This window comes from Penicilliopsis zonata (assembly GCF_001890105.1).
Source record: "Penicilliopsis zonata CBS 506.65 unplaced genomic scaffold ASPZOscaffold_11, whole genome shotgun sequence".
Lineage (NCBI taxonomy): Eukaryota > Fungi > Ascomycota > Eurotiomycetes > Eurotiales > Aspergillaceae > Penicilliopsis > Penicilliopsis zonata.
Genome location: NW_019208920.1, coordinates 241,564 through 255,091, shown reverse-complemented (window position 1 = coordinate 255,091; position 13,528 = coordinate 241,564). Strand labels below are relative to the sequence as shown.

Here is a 13,528-nt window from a genome sequence, read left to right as displayed (position 1 = left end):
GTTTTATTACATACTGACGCTCTGTCTGTACATTGATTGAAAGTTTCAACATATGCACTACTTATCTTTTCCTCATTTATCATTACCGTTACAAATTATATACAAAAGTGTCCCGATCAATACAGAACCTTCAACTCCCACAAAGGTACTTTCGAATCGTATTTGTCCCAGACAATCTTATTCTTTTCATCCAGATGGGCGCCATCGTCCGTGATGGGGATGGTCGGGTCCGTCTCCATGATCTCCTGGGCACTGAACCCCCATTTATCCCGAGGGATCCACAGCTTGGGCGTCGGGGAGTTGATGCACGGCTCAAAGTATGCGTTGCGAAGTTCTTCCTCCGAGTACCGGATTTCGACATTATGTCGGTTGACTTTGCGCCGCAGGGCGGCATAGTCACGGTACAGATCCGGGTGGAACCATTTGAAGACGGAAGACCAGCGGGAGCGTGGCGGCTGGGCCAGAAGCTGGGCTTCCTCTTTCGCCTGGATGAGTTCTTCCTCGGCATCCAGGGTGCGTGGGAGGAATGAATTCAGGGGGGCGAGGGCCTCGTTGAGGGAGATGTGGGCGAGGGTGGTGAGGATGAGGAAGAGAGCCATGATGATGAGCGGACCGATGGCGCCCTTGATTGCAAAGAGACCAATCATGCAGATATCCGCAAGATACAGGCCCGTCAGGAGATGTTGTAGAGCGCGTGGGTATACGAGGCCCTTGGTATCGATGTTGATGTCGTAGACGAAGAAAAAATTATAGCGGTACGCTTGGTAGACCAGGTAGAGGCCAACAAAGGCAAAGCCGAGAATAAGGGGAGCAATGCATGAATAGGTCAAAGCTGCAGGATGTCAGTTTCTCTACCAACAACTCGAATAGGTTCAAGTCCTCACCTATCACGCCCATGTTGGTGAAAACGGGAAAGACATTCCCCCAGCCGAGCCCGCTGAGCGCAGTCCACCTTCGGTAGAGGTTTCGGGGCGAATGGTCGAAAAAGGCAGCAATGAATTTGAAAACGAGGGCACCCATCACCTGCACAATTGCCATAGAACTCATAGCTAATCCTTGCAGAAGAAAGTAAGAGATGTAAAAGTTCGTGGCCTTGGGCAGATTCTCGGCCAGGAGGTCCTTGGCCGATAGTGGATTCTTGATGATCTGAGCAGTAGCAGCAGATGCTGCTGACGTTAAAGTCGTAACGAGGAAGACCTGGACAACCTGGAAGCAGAAGTGTGCACTTTGCGTGAATAGCTCTACACGAGCAAGGGACGGTACACCAGCACGCCGAGCACAAACTATGAGCAGTTAGCAGCAGGCTTTTTGCTTCCTTTCCTGCGGTACATTGATGGACTTACTTCGGCAAATGACAGGAACCAGGGACATGAGCAAGACTAAAGCGGCAGAAGGCAACAGCCCGGCGATTGTGCCCTTGATGATCTCTGGGAGGTCTTCTATCCATCCCAAAAAGGGAATGATGCTCGAGAGGTAGGTGATGTTGGATATAGTTCCGACAATGGCCGCGGGAAACGACCAAAACACCACCAGGGCAGCAATGCCGCCCTGAACCATGAACTTGCGCATGATGCGCTGCCACCAGCTGAGGTTAAGAGCCGACCAGACCACTTCCCTCGGAGCGATACCGGTGAAACGAGGGGTCATGTGCATGGGTTGATGGTGAGACAGCGTCTGCAAAGCGACCTGGGCGTCGGCCTGGGACTTGAACTCGATGAACACAGCCGACAGATGCTTGACATCCCCGTTGCGGTGTTTCTGTTGAAGGTTGTTCACCTCCTCGATGGTCTTGGCCAGCTCTGAGCGGAGCCAACTGATGGTGTCCACTTTCTTTCCGAAGAACTTTAGGCGATGCATCGGGCGACGAAGCTTGTGGGACCACGCATGCTCCCCGAATTCGCAGTCCGCACATGGATCTGCGCTGAGATGGCCCTTTTTCAGGGCCTTCAACCGCGCCGAGTTTGCGCGCCGAATCAGCCGAGTCTCGGCCTTCTCGAGACGGTAGGCCAGATCGTCTCTCTCGTCCACCTTTTCCATGAGCTTTTTGCAGTCCGATGTAATCCAGATCCGGCGTACAGATGACTCGCCAAACACCTGCCGCAGCTTTTCTTCGCTCTTGTAGTCCTCGGGCACAGACATGAACAACACCGTCCTTGATGAGACCCGGTGAGCGTACGCCGGTGAGTTGAGATACGCCTGTCGAAGGTTGGCATAAAACAGACTCTCCCGCGTCACGACGTAAAAGACAAAGGCTTAGTTGCGAGAGGTGTCAGCGATCAGAACACTGCAAGAGTGGTCGGGCGTGGAATGCTCACTGAAAAAGACACATCCCACCACTGCATGGGCGTAGTATCTCTTCGGACTCTTGACATTGCTGAAACTCAGGGCGTCCAGCTCCGTGTTGCCATTGCCTCCAGTGATATTAATCGGCAGCAGAATCGGCCACGTCAATAGGCAACCAAAGAAGCACGTTGCACAGAGCACCCTCAGGAAGCGAAGGAAGAGATAGCCGTCCAGTGAGGAGTGATGAAGAACGTGGGAGTCGGAGATCTTGAAGAAGGCGCCAAACCAGTTGACAAACCCAGATGGCAGCTCAGGACTCCGTTCGCTAGACGAGACTGTGGTCAGAGCAATGTTCTTGTTGGGAGCTGAGAGGGGGGGGGAGGCACATACTGCTGGTGTAAGCATGGAAGATGACTTCGCGGCGCATACCAGCGCTGCTGCGTTCGACGACAGATCAAGAACAAAGTGAACCAGAAGGTAGCAATGACCAGGGCGGGCACCAGAGTCGTCACCAGTGCCGACAGCGACGTCGAACTGCTGCTCACGCCCAGGCTGGAAATGACGTCGCTCGCATCGGTGGACGCATCGCCGCGAGAAGAGCCCACGTTGGGATCGTTGTTTGGGTTCTGCCAGTTCCCCAGAGGGCGTCAGTTACTCGCCAGTGTCTAGTTTTTATTTTTTTCGGTTTTTTCAGGTCTCTCCATACAAGAATATCATCTCGCTTGCCCAACAGGCTCACCAGATTCAGGTCCATCATGGTGCCAAGAAGTCTGACAGATCTGACATCGCCTATTTATCTTTGTTTTCCCCTGTCGGTCCGGGATAAGGACTCGAGGAAGGGCCAGAGATCCTTTTTATTATCTGTCTGTGGCGCTTTTTTTTTATCCATGCATTGCATGGAATCCGAATTATGGCGCTTGACATGTCTAAAGAATTGATCGAGGCTAGTGCACATACTCGAGCCACCATTGGCGAGCTGAGATAGTAGTATTAACTAGTAACTAGTATCCTACCAGTAATCGATTGATTTGGAATGAGAGACTGGTTTATCGCGCTCCACCCAGTCGCGGTTGGCAGATGGACCGCGTTCCACTCGCTTCCAGTTCGAACTGCAACAAACTTCAGCTGCCTCAGGGGCGCCCTGGAAGATCCCCGGGGGGAACTTTGGCTCCGGCGCACTATGTAGTACTGGAAGACAGCATCAACTCTGATATTTCCTCCTGCTCGTCTCGACAGAGTAAATCTAAACGATCACCCGCATCGCCGATCACTCGCCGGGCATCCCACTAGTAGTTCCTAGTGTTGATATGATCGTTTATGTGCGTTCTCGTCTCCCGGAGTGACTCCTGGTACTGGGCAACACCCATGTCGCACAGCAAAGGCCAGCGTACGGCGTACGGAGTATGTATGGATGTCGCGTAACGAGCGCGTCGTACCCCGTGTCAACAGGCGTAGAAACTCGGTGCAAGGGATGGCTATCTGATGACAGACAAGGACCCCCCATTGACACTGTCTATTCTTTTGAGGGCGTGGAATGCGGGGATTCCTTTCTGGCGTTTTAATAGACCCAGAGGGTCAGGGCAGGGAGATCCCTGCTCGAGAGGGGAACGATCGTTGCGTAATGAGCACTTCGGTGGCTTCACACCTGGCGCCTAACAAGAAATCAATAAAATTAGCCATACAGATCGGACAAGATTGGATTCTGCAAGTGAATAACCAGGACAGGCAGGAAAAAGCAACCCTGGAGAAGAGGTTCAGGAGGAGTCGAAAAGAGGGGCTGTCCACACCTTCAAGTTGCGTCCTAGAGTGTGTCACGGAATATAGACAGACGTCTTCTTGCTTCCCTAGGTCAAGAGCCCGTACGGAATACCTTTGAACAAAAGCGCGATTCTTTCCTTGCGTGTGAGGTCGAGTTGGGAAACAACAAGCGGTGAAGATGCGTTCGCGCTTCCTCCATGATGACCACGCAGATGACGGCCACGAGAAAGCATGGCTCGCAGAGATTTCCATTTGGGCTGCCTGGTCGAACATGAGCTGCAGGCTCGCAACAGACCGGTTAAGAGAAGCGAAGTACCGAGTACGACATGCAGTGGAGGGAATAGGCAAGTAGCTCGTACTTTTGTTCGAGAAGTCTTATGGTTCTTGCAGATTGAGAACCTCTACCCTTGCCATACATAGCATTGCAATGCCGGTTACCTTGTAGTAGGTAGAGCTAATTAGGGGGTAAGGGGGATGGAGCAGCCTTTACTCATCTTCGACTGCCTCGAGCACTTTCATCTTCAAGATCTGATAGCCTTTCTCGTCTATTGTTCACAGGATATCCTCCAGGTCTATTGCCCGAATATACATAAATCCGCGGTGTTTAAGTCATACCAGACGTAATGATACTCCCCCGACTGAAAAAGAAATATGGAGTCTCCAGTCCCTAGGGAGGAGGACAGGAGAGGGCGAGGGTTTAAGACGCCAAATTGTGCTATGAACTTCTGTCCCCAGCTATCTGACGTCGTCTAGAGGTGCTCTTCTGCCATCTACATCAGGTTGATAACACAACCTTGGGGATCCGTTCCTCGGTCCATTTGTCTTGCTAGCTCATCAGATCTGAGAACACAGAGAATGCTTCCATACCAAGCGAGTCATGGTTCCGAGAATATATGGAAGAAACAGTGGTTTGGTGTGATAATAAACTGGAGTTGAGCCAGGACGATGTACCAGCAACGCTAGTGACGCTGTGTGCCATATTATTTCATTCAGACATGAGAAATTCTAGTCTACCCCCTTTCTAGACTGTATAATCCAACAGGCTATTGACTCGGTGTATAGAAATAGGTCGATATGAAAGGTTGGCATTCTGTATTTTCAATAGATTGGTGGTAAACAACTAATTATATATATTTGAGCCATCCTCGAAAACGTCAGCTCTGTTGAACGAGGCTACTTTCAACTTCTTACCTTCCTCAATCACCACGTAACTTGCCCACACACTAGCTCAATTATTTATGGTAAATCCTCAACGACAGTCCACTGAATTGTATCAAGAAGAAGCACTCCGTAAGTTGTCGGTGTGCTTGTGGATAGGCGGTGCCAGACGGCAGTATATATGCTCGATGGGTGCTACCACAAGGCACACGATGTCAACACAACGAAACGTGACGGCTCACAGCGTGTGGGAGGCATGAATCCGCTAGTCGACTACCAGGAATTCTACTAGGGTCTCAGGTATAGGCCACCTGCAACGGTGGGCGCTGGTGCGATGTCGTCGTTCGAGACCAACCAGCCGTTTCCGCAATTCCCTGTCGATGAGCTCGAGAGGGTTTCGCAGCCACAGTCGCCGGATGACGACGAGCAGAGTCTCATGTCGCCGGTGTATGATGATGTTGAGGTCGAGGATGATGCAGACTTCCAATCCCACTACTCGCTGGACACCCAATCGCTGTCGGATGTCTCGTCCGACTCCGACTCCGACGAGTCTCCCGAGGATGGCATTGCCATCCACCACCCTTTCCATGAGTCGACCGATGGGTTCAAAGCCTTTGCGCCTCCGTTTTACAATCGACCCCCGACTCCGTTACCTCCTTCTCCTTCGCTGACATCGCTCCTCCGACCTCCCTTTTCCACTACCACCTCCCGCCCGACCACCCCGGATAGTTCTGATGTCGAAACGCCCAACGACACAGAGGCAGCCGTCGCCAAATCGGCTCGCCGAGCCACGACGGTGCCTAGAGCGAGCCCCAAAGTACCGACCTATGAATACTACGGTTTTGTCTTATATCTTGCCTCCTCGTTCGCGTTTTGTAGGTTTTGGACAGTGTCCCTGACAATAACAAATTGACTGCGGAGTCTAACTGCTACCTCTATTTAGTGATGTACATCCTGTGGTCCTACCTGCCATCTCCGTTTCTTCACCAGCTAGGAATATACTACTATCCTAATCGGTGGTGGTCACTTGCGATGCCCTCCTGGATCGTCATGACGATCATCTACACCTACGTCGCGCTGGCATCCTACAATACCGGCTACCTGACACTCCCCATGAACAGTATCAAGAACATCGTGGACGAGGTCGCAAACGTCGCAGTCATTGACGGCAAAGGCCGGCGGCGACCGGGCGGGTCTTCCAAGATGAAGCCCGGGGCCACTTCCTTCCAGATCATGGGTCCCCAGAATCGAAAAGTGAGCTGGAGGGAGATCTGGAGTGAAGGCACCGATGCAGTTTTGGACGTACCTGTTGGTGGAGTATGTGAAGTGCTCTATGGGCAGGAAAGAGACGACGAAGACTTATTCGAGCGGCCCGCCAACTTGACAGACTAGAGGCCTGTACTTCTGCCCGATCACTTTTGCCCTTGATCCAGATGGAAGTCTTTTAGGTTCACACGGATTGATCCTATTCCACTAAGCGGTGTCGTGCCCCTTCCCACGTAATCGACGATCTTCGGTCTATCGCTATCATCACGTGACGCGACGCTAGGCTTCTCTGGTTGCCTGCAGCATCATCGATAACAGGCAAACGCTTCCTGGATTGCAACTATCCCAGACAAAGCGGGTTGTTTTTCTCTCATAGAGCTCTTCTTGACATTGTGTGTTGGTTGAAAAAAATGGCTGATGGGCGACCTTCGACTCCTCCACTGGAGGCCGCGCAGCCAGGTGTTCTTCCACGAGGCCCTCTGACTCCCGAGCAGCTGCGGAGAATCGTATGTGCAGATATGGAGATAGTCCTTGACAGAGTTAGGATCTAATTCATCTCTTGATCTAGGAAATCAATCGGATGAAAGCCAAAGCTATTCGTGAACAACGTGAAGCGGAAGAAGCCCGAAACGCCTCGTCGGCAGCCTCTACCTCCCTCGCACAGGGCGTGAAGCGCTCTTATGGTACGATGACCTCGGAGACACCAGCGAATGTGCGGGATGCGGCGTCAGCGAATCGACCGCTGGATGCGATCAAGCCAGCCAAGAACTTCACCAGATATGTCGAATACGACTTTAGCAAGATGACGGATACGAAGGGAGGCTTCTTGACACAAGAAGATGATCCGCACAATCGAGCTCTCCATGTGCGAGACGAACGGGCGGAGCAGAAACCGGCCAATATGACACAGAAGGAATGGGAGAAACAACAGCTACTCAAATCATTGCGGCGAGATCGGGCGGGCCCTTTCGAGCCGGGGATCAGTGTTTTGGAGGAGAAAAGCCAGCAGAAAACATGCAGAGAGTGTGGGACTTTAGAGATCGACTGGAAATGGGAAGAGGTGTTCCACTGCTGCATATGCAACGGGTGCAAGGAAAAATACCCAGAGAAATACAGCCTGCTGACCAAGACGGAGGCAAAAGAGGACTACCTCCTTACTGACCGTGAGTTCCTGCTGTTGTGATGGGTGCCCTTACAGAATATCACTAATATGTGCTTTTTTTTTTTTTTTTATTCCAGCCGAGCTCAAAGACGAAGAACTCCTCCCTCACCTCGAACGCCCGAACCCCCACAAATCCACATGGAATAACATGATGCTGTTTCTTCGGTACCAGGTCGAAGAGTACGCCTTCTCGGCGAAGAAATGGGGATCCACCGAGGCCCTGGACGCCGAGTTCGAGCGCCGTGAGAGCGACAAGAAGCGTCGTCGCGAGGCCAAGTTCAAGACCAAGCTGCAGGACCTGAAGAAACGAACCCGAGTCGAGGCATACCGTCGCAACCGACACGGCGCGGCGGGCGGCAACTTTGGCGATGACCTAGGCCGTGGCCGCCATGTACACCAATGGGGACGGTCTGTCGAAAACCCAGACACAGGAATCGGAGTGAAGAAGTGTGTGGACTGTGGGATGGAAGTCGAAGAATTGGAATTCTAGCCTGTCTTGACGGAGACTTGCAAGTGTCTACGTGGAACCACCGTATAATAATGCACGATACCCTACATACACGCATCATAAAAAATCCACCGCTATTATTTTAGAAACTCCCTTTATGTTCCCAATCAAAAAAAAAAAGAAAAGAAAAGAAAATATTTAAACGAGCTTTCTCTCGTGCTTGTTGCCAACGAGTCCATGCGAAGCCCGCGCCAAACGCGGCTGTCGCTCCAATGCGGCTGGCCAGCCAATAACACCGCCCAGCGCGCCGCCCAACACCCCCAATTCCCCGAACCTCAACGAGGAGATCGCTTGCTGTAACGAAGTCGGAGAGCCTCACCTAGCACCGTTGGCTGTGGTTTTTGCCTTTCTGTCGCTGAAAGATCTGAAGTCCTAGGTGCTGCTTGGTTTCTTTTTATCTGGCGGCGTGTCGAAGCTGGAGGCTGTTCAATCTTACGGTCGGATTTGTTTCGGGTTGTTTGTTCTCCAGTATCGCTTCCCTCGTCCGCCCATCGTGACAAACGGAGGGAGCTGCGGCCACGAGCATTGGAAAAACCCGCTGCGCCCGCCCGCAAGACCCACGTTGTGGCCTGCCTGCTTCGAGCTGACAAAGCTTCAATTCCTGTTCACCTCATTATCTTTTAATTTTCTTCCGCGGTTGAGTCCCTGATCCCCCTACTCTGGTGTCGCGTCATCGGTTTGTATGGCGTGGCAGTCTCCCTCTGCCATGGCTGGGGGTGGAGGAGGGTATGGAGGAGGAGGAGGAGCAGGAGGGGGAGGAGTCGGTGATGCCGGTATGAATGGTGGTCTTCCGCAGGGGACTGAGTATACATTGCAAGGTATGTCATGGATGAACAACACGTTTCTAGCCCTGCGAGCGAGAGCTAACAGGGACCGTTTTTCGCCTACGGCAGGGGTCATGCGCTTCCTCCAGACGGAATGGCATCGGCACGAACGGGACCGCAACGCGTGGGAGATTGAGCGTGCCGAGATGAAGTCTCGCATTGGCAGGTTAGAAGGAGACGTTCGGACCAGCAAGCGGATGCACGAGTCGCTGGGCAAGCATGTTCGGCTCCTGGAGGCCGCGCTGAAGAAGGAACGGGAGAAAGTGAAGAAGCTGAGCAACAATGAGAAGCTGGATGATTATCGCGACTCCAAGGAGATCGCTCGGGAAAGCCTGGATGCCCTGAAGTGTATGCGACTTGCTCTCTACGCTCTCTACGATGAACCTCTGTGCTGACTGTTTCTCTCTCTTTTTTTTCTGCCTTGAAGCCCAGCGCCCTAAGCCCTATGCTAATCTGCTTGACGCCGAGCTCGATTCTGACAGGATGAACCAGCATGATGTCCGCCAAGATATGGAACGCGACAAGTCCCGTGTGTATCTGTCGAAATGCTCCCAAGAAGTCGCCTATCATGTCATTCCCGCATCGCACCCCCCTCCGGACCTGAGTGATCACGAGCTCTCAAACCATATGTACGCAAACCAGCAGCTTTCACAGCAGAGCCTGGAAGAGGCCTATCTCCAACAGCAGAGGCAGAAACAGCAGCAACAGGCGAACAGTCTGATGACCCGCGAGCCGGCCTTGCAGAACCACCAGCAGATGGCTTCTCCCTACTCGGAAGGCACGGGCATGTTTCGCACACACGACCAGTTTGGTCACCCGGCATCTTCGAGAGAAGCACTGGAACGCAGAACGATGGAGTTGCAACAGCAGCAACAACAACAACAACAACAACAACAACAACAAGCTCCTGTCAACGCCGTTGATACACGGAAAGGATCCTTTGACCAGCCTCTACTCGATAACAGAGTCGACTCTGCCAAACTTGCGTATGACAACTACGGCTCCCAGGTCTCCGTCAAGGAAGACCCTAGACCACAAAACGTTGAAAATGTGTCGGAAGATACGGACGGCTGGAATTTCGATGAACCGCCCACTCCGGAGTCACAAGCGCAAGCAGACCAGGCCCCGCATCACCGGCCAGATACCGACGCCTTCCCCAATGCCAACTTCACGCGTCCTAAATCTCCTGCTCGAGGTGGATCTCTCTCTCACCGACGGAAGAGTTCGGGCTCCAGACGCAAGAGTGACGGGGCTGCGGATGCGAGAGATCATGCCGCAGCGATGAGCGCAAAACAAGACTCCAGTTTCAAGGTCAAATTCGCACTTAGAGGTCATCTGGACGTCGTTCGCTCGGTGATCTTCACAGGTGGAGGAAGCCCCTCCGAACCCGAGATCTGTACTTGCAGTGACGACGGCACGATCAAGCGATGGATTATCCCCGCCACCTACGGTGTATTTGGTTCCCACACGGCTAGCTCTAGCAATGATCTGGACATCACCAGCTACTTTACCCACCGGGGCCATGTGGGAGCGGTTACCGCCTTAGCCGCATGCTCACCGTCGCAGAATTTCTCTAATGGTGGCCGTACTCTGGGAGACGGCTGGGTTTTTTCAGGCGGCCAGGATGCTAGCGTGCGCGTCTGGGAACGAGGCAGAGTTGACCCCAAGGCCACCTTGGATGGCCACACGGACGCCGTATGGGGCCTCTGCGTTCTCCCTGGCACTACGGGCTCTGTCTTTGGCGACTCATGTACTCACTATGGCGGACCCGATCGTATTCTTCTTGCATCTGGAGCAGCGGACGGCCGAATCTTGATCTGGGCTGTCAGCGCGCCTCCCCAGCTGTCCTCACCCCAGGCCGGAAACCGCCGAGCGGGCGGCAGTCGCAGAGCCAACTCCATCTCCTCCGGATCGAATTTCCCTTCCTCCCCGCAGCCAAGCATGGCCACGACAACTCCATTCCATCACACTCTCGTCCATCACATTGTGCGCACCGCTTCTCCCTCTCCGACATGCATCAGCCCCTTGTCTCTCGCCGGTGTGAACTTTGTCGTCTCCTGCTCTGATGCCTCTATCCTTGTCTATGATACAAGGACTGGCGAAGAAATTGTTGGCATGGCAAGCCTTGAAACATACGATGGCACACCGTCGACTGGGGTGAATTCTGTCGTTGCAACCACCATTGGATTCGATGGAACCGCGAATCTGGATCCCAGCCGGACCTTGGCAGACGAAGAAGTTGTTCACGGCGCTACCGGTTCCAGTAATGTGGAGGGAGTCATCATCAGCGGTTATGAGGACAGATATATTCGTTTCTTCGACGCCAACAGCGGTAAGTATCTTGAGTACTACGTTATTTTGAAGATTTGCTAATCTTAATGATACCTGACCAGGCCAATGCACGTACACGATGCTGGCCCACCCGTCCGCTATCGCCTCGCTTTCGCTCTCTCCCGATGGGCGTGAGCTGGTTTCTGCCGGTCACGATGCCAGCCTACGCTTCTGGAACCTTGAAAAACGCAGCTGTACCCAAGAAATCACTAGCCACAGGCTGATGCGCGGCGAAGGGGTCTGCGCGGTTGTTTGGAGCCGCGATGGCCGTTGGGTCGTCAGCGGTGGAGGCGACGGTGTCGTCAAAGTCTTCTCGAGACAATAACGATGAGGTTTTACATCCGATGTATGATGTTTGTTCCGCCGTGAAGCCGGTAGTTCCATTTTTTTTTTTCTTCTTCTCCTCTTTTCCTTTTGGCTCTATTTACCTGCGACATCGTTTGGTTGCATGGACCGGATCCAGTTTTCTCAAGAATACGCAATAATGCTTCCTTTTCCTGGCTTGCATATGGATTCCCCCCCTTGTACGATTTGTGCTCCCGATCCTTCGACTGCTCCATTGGAATGATGGAGACCTCGTTTTCGCAGACGTGGTCCAAGACCGTGTATGGCCTTTGATATTATAACCCGTATTGATCGGCTTCGGCCGCCTTTTCTCCTTCTTCTCATTTTATTTTTCTCTTTTCATCCCCCTTCTATTTCTCCCATTGGGCCTCTCACGGCGCCAGATGTACGCAGATGAATATAGAGCTTGCAAGGCACTTTACCGTGCTGTGACAGCTTGCTAAGATCTGCCCCTTCCATCTGCAATGCATGTTTCCTCCTTCGCCCCCTTGATTTGATTCCCCCTCTGTTCCGATTATTTGCTCTTTGCATGATGCTGATGGGCAATGTATGTGTTGACTATTTATTTACGACGACACCTCTTCTGTTATTGCATAATCCCCACCCCCCTTTCCTTCTATTCCCTACCATCTTCGAATTCTGTGCAAATACATTTTATGTATAACATTTACTCTAGACCATTTCTGTCTAGCACCGCAGAAGGCGACGTGAGATACCATCAGGCTGCTAGCCTGGATAAGTAGGACGTGCTTCCTGGCTCTCCTGGTAGTTGAACGAGTTTGTAGTGGTACTGGGTTATGTGGAAACCCGGGTATGGAATATATCATGTACATTGTAAGCACCTTCTACCGATTGGCCTTCCAGGTCGTTTCGAAGAGGGTCCTCAGCCTCCTCGCCACCGCCTCATCCTTCAGTCGCTGCTCCATAAACCCTTGCAGATCTGTCCAGAAGGCCTCCGTTTCAACCACTTCGTCGCCGCTCGGCCCTACGGCAGGTTTCGGGATCTCATCTGTCTCCATTGCCTGCTTTTCGTCCGCTGCCGGTGGTGCGGGTGCGGGTGCTGGTGCTGGCTCCTCCTCGACTTCCACGACCTTCGCCCCACCCATGATCATCACGCCAAACTCGACCTCTTTCCCCCCAGCCAGCACGTCCGGCTCATCGGCCAACACCTCTGCGACCGTCTTCCCCGTCACCGGCTTGCGTTTGTACAGGATCTTGATCTTGTCCAGGGGCACCCGTTCATCCTGCATGTTGACTACGCGCGCCTGCACCGCGTCGCGCAAGTCCGGCACCGAGGTTGTTGCCAGCGGCATATTTGGCAGCGTGAATTCCAAGACGGGGCTCCGTGCCGACTTCAGTCGGATCGTGACGGATTTCGAAGCTCCCGGGGCGACGGTCCTCTTCACCTTCTTCGGCATTTCGGGGTGGGGGGGTTGCAGGCGGGGAAGCATGTACTATTATTTACTCATTAGCATCACCTAAATCATATACCCAACCCAGCCGGGGAAAGCTAGATGCTGAATATGATAATTGACACCCAAACGTACTGGAACTCGCAACCCCACTTGCTGAGGATCAAAGACATGGTCCGAACGCAGCTTGACGGGGAGAATGTCAAGCGCGGAGAGGAAAGATTTGGTAAATGAAGCTTCGCTTGTCATGGTGATGGAGAGCTAGAGTAAGGCGTCTTGCAAGAGGAAGTCCGTCCGGTGGTTGTCGTTGATTGTGCTGAACCACGTCTTCCGTTGACCAAAGCGTAGTTCTGTATCGGGTAAGCCGAGGCCTCAGGCAGAAACCCCACACCGCCTTTACGAGAGAGCTTTTCTTCTGCCGGAAGTGACCGCCTGAAGTGCGGAAAAAAAAAAGTCGAGATATTTTTGTCTGGGCTTTAGT

At 52.8% G+C, this 13,528-nt stretch overlaps 5 protein-coding genes across 5 annotated transcripts; 3 read left to right on the top strand and 2 right to left on the bottom strand.

Moving 5' to 3' along the window:
- Positions 1–116: 116 nt before the first annotated feature.
- Positions 117–3,040, bottom strand: ASPZODRAFT_17512 (hypothetical protein; the record flags this gene model as incomplete). The annotated part of the gene is made up of 6 exons (XM_022727043.1): positions 117–832; positions 885–1,283; positions 1,344–2,252; positions 2,316–2,608; positions 2,674–2,909; positions 2,990–3,040. 6 exons carry the CDS (start codon positions 3,038–3,040, stop codon positions 117–119), a joined length of 2,604 nt encoding a protein of 867 aa, XP_022579804.1.
- Positions 3,041–5,533: 2,493 nt separating this feature from the next.
- ASPZODRAFT_152969 (hypothetical protein) lies at positions 5,534–6,591 on the top strand (the record flags this gene model as incomplete). Its single annotated transcript, XM_022725915.1, has 2 exons — positions 5,534–6,074; positions 6,143–6,591. 2 exons carry the CDS (start codon positions 5,534–5,536, stop codon positions 6,589–6,591), a joined length of 990 nt encoding a protein of 329 aa, XP_022579803.1.
- Positions 6,592–6,885: 294 nt separating this feature from the next.
- Positions 6,886–8,239, top strand: ASPZODRAFT_119484 (hypothetical protein). The gene is made up of 2 exons (XM_022721227.1): positions 6,886–7,628; positions 7,705–8,239. Exons 1-2 carry the CDS (start codon positions 7,046–7,048, stop codon positions 8,115–8,117), a joined length of 996 nt encoding a protein of 331 aa, XP_022579802.1. The 5' UTR covers positions 6,886–7,045; the 3' UTR covers positions 8,118–8,239.
- Positions 8,240–8,817: 578 nt separating this feature from the next.
- ASPZODRAFT_2109644 (hypothetical protein) lies at positions 8,818–12,053 on the top strand (the record flags this gene model as incomplete). The annotated part of the gene is made up of 4 exons (XM_022727727.1): positions 8,818–8,953; positions 9,029–9,307; positions 9,387–11,291; positions 11,353–12,053. 4 exons carry the CDS (start codon positions 8,818–8,820, stop codon positions 11,613–11,615), a joined length of 2,583 nt encoding a protein of 860 aa, XP_022579801.1. The 3' UTR covers positions 11,616–12,053.
- Positions 12,054–12,451: 398 nt separating this feature from the next.
- Positions 12,452–13,365, bottom strand: ASPZODRAFT_26653 (hypothetical protein). The gene is made up of 2 exons (XM_022728058.1): positions 13,183–13,365; positions 12,452–13,089 (listed from the first exon to the last, which is right to left on the bottom strand). The coding sequence occupies exons 1-2, from the start codon at positions 13,294–13,296 to the stop codon at positions 12,481–12,483; spliced, it is 723 nt and encodes a 240-aa protein (XP_022579800.1). The 5' UTR covers positions 13,297–13,365; the 3' UTR covers positions 12,452–12,480.
- Positions 13,366–13,528: the final 163 nt, after the last annotated feature.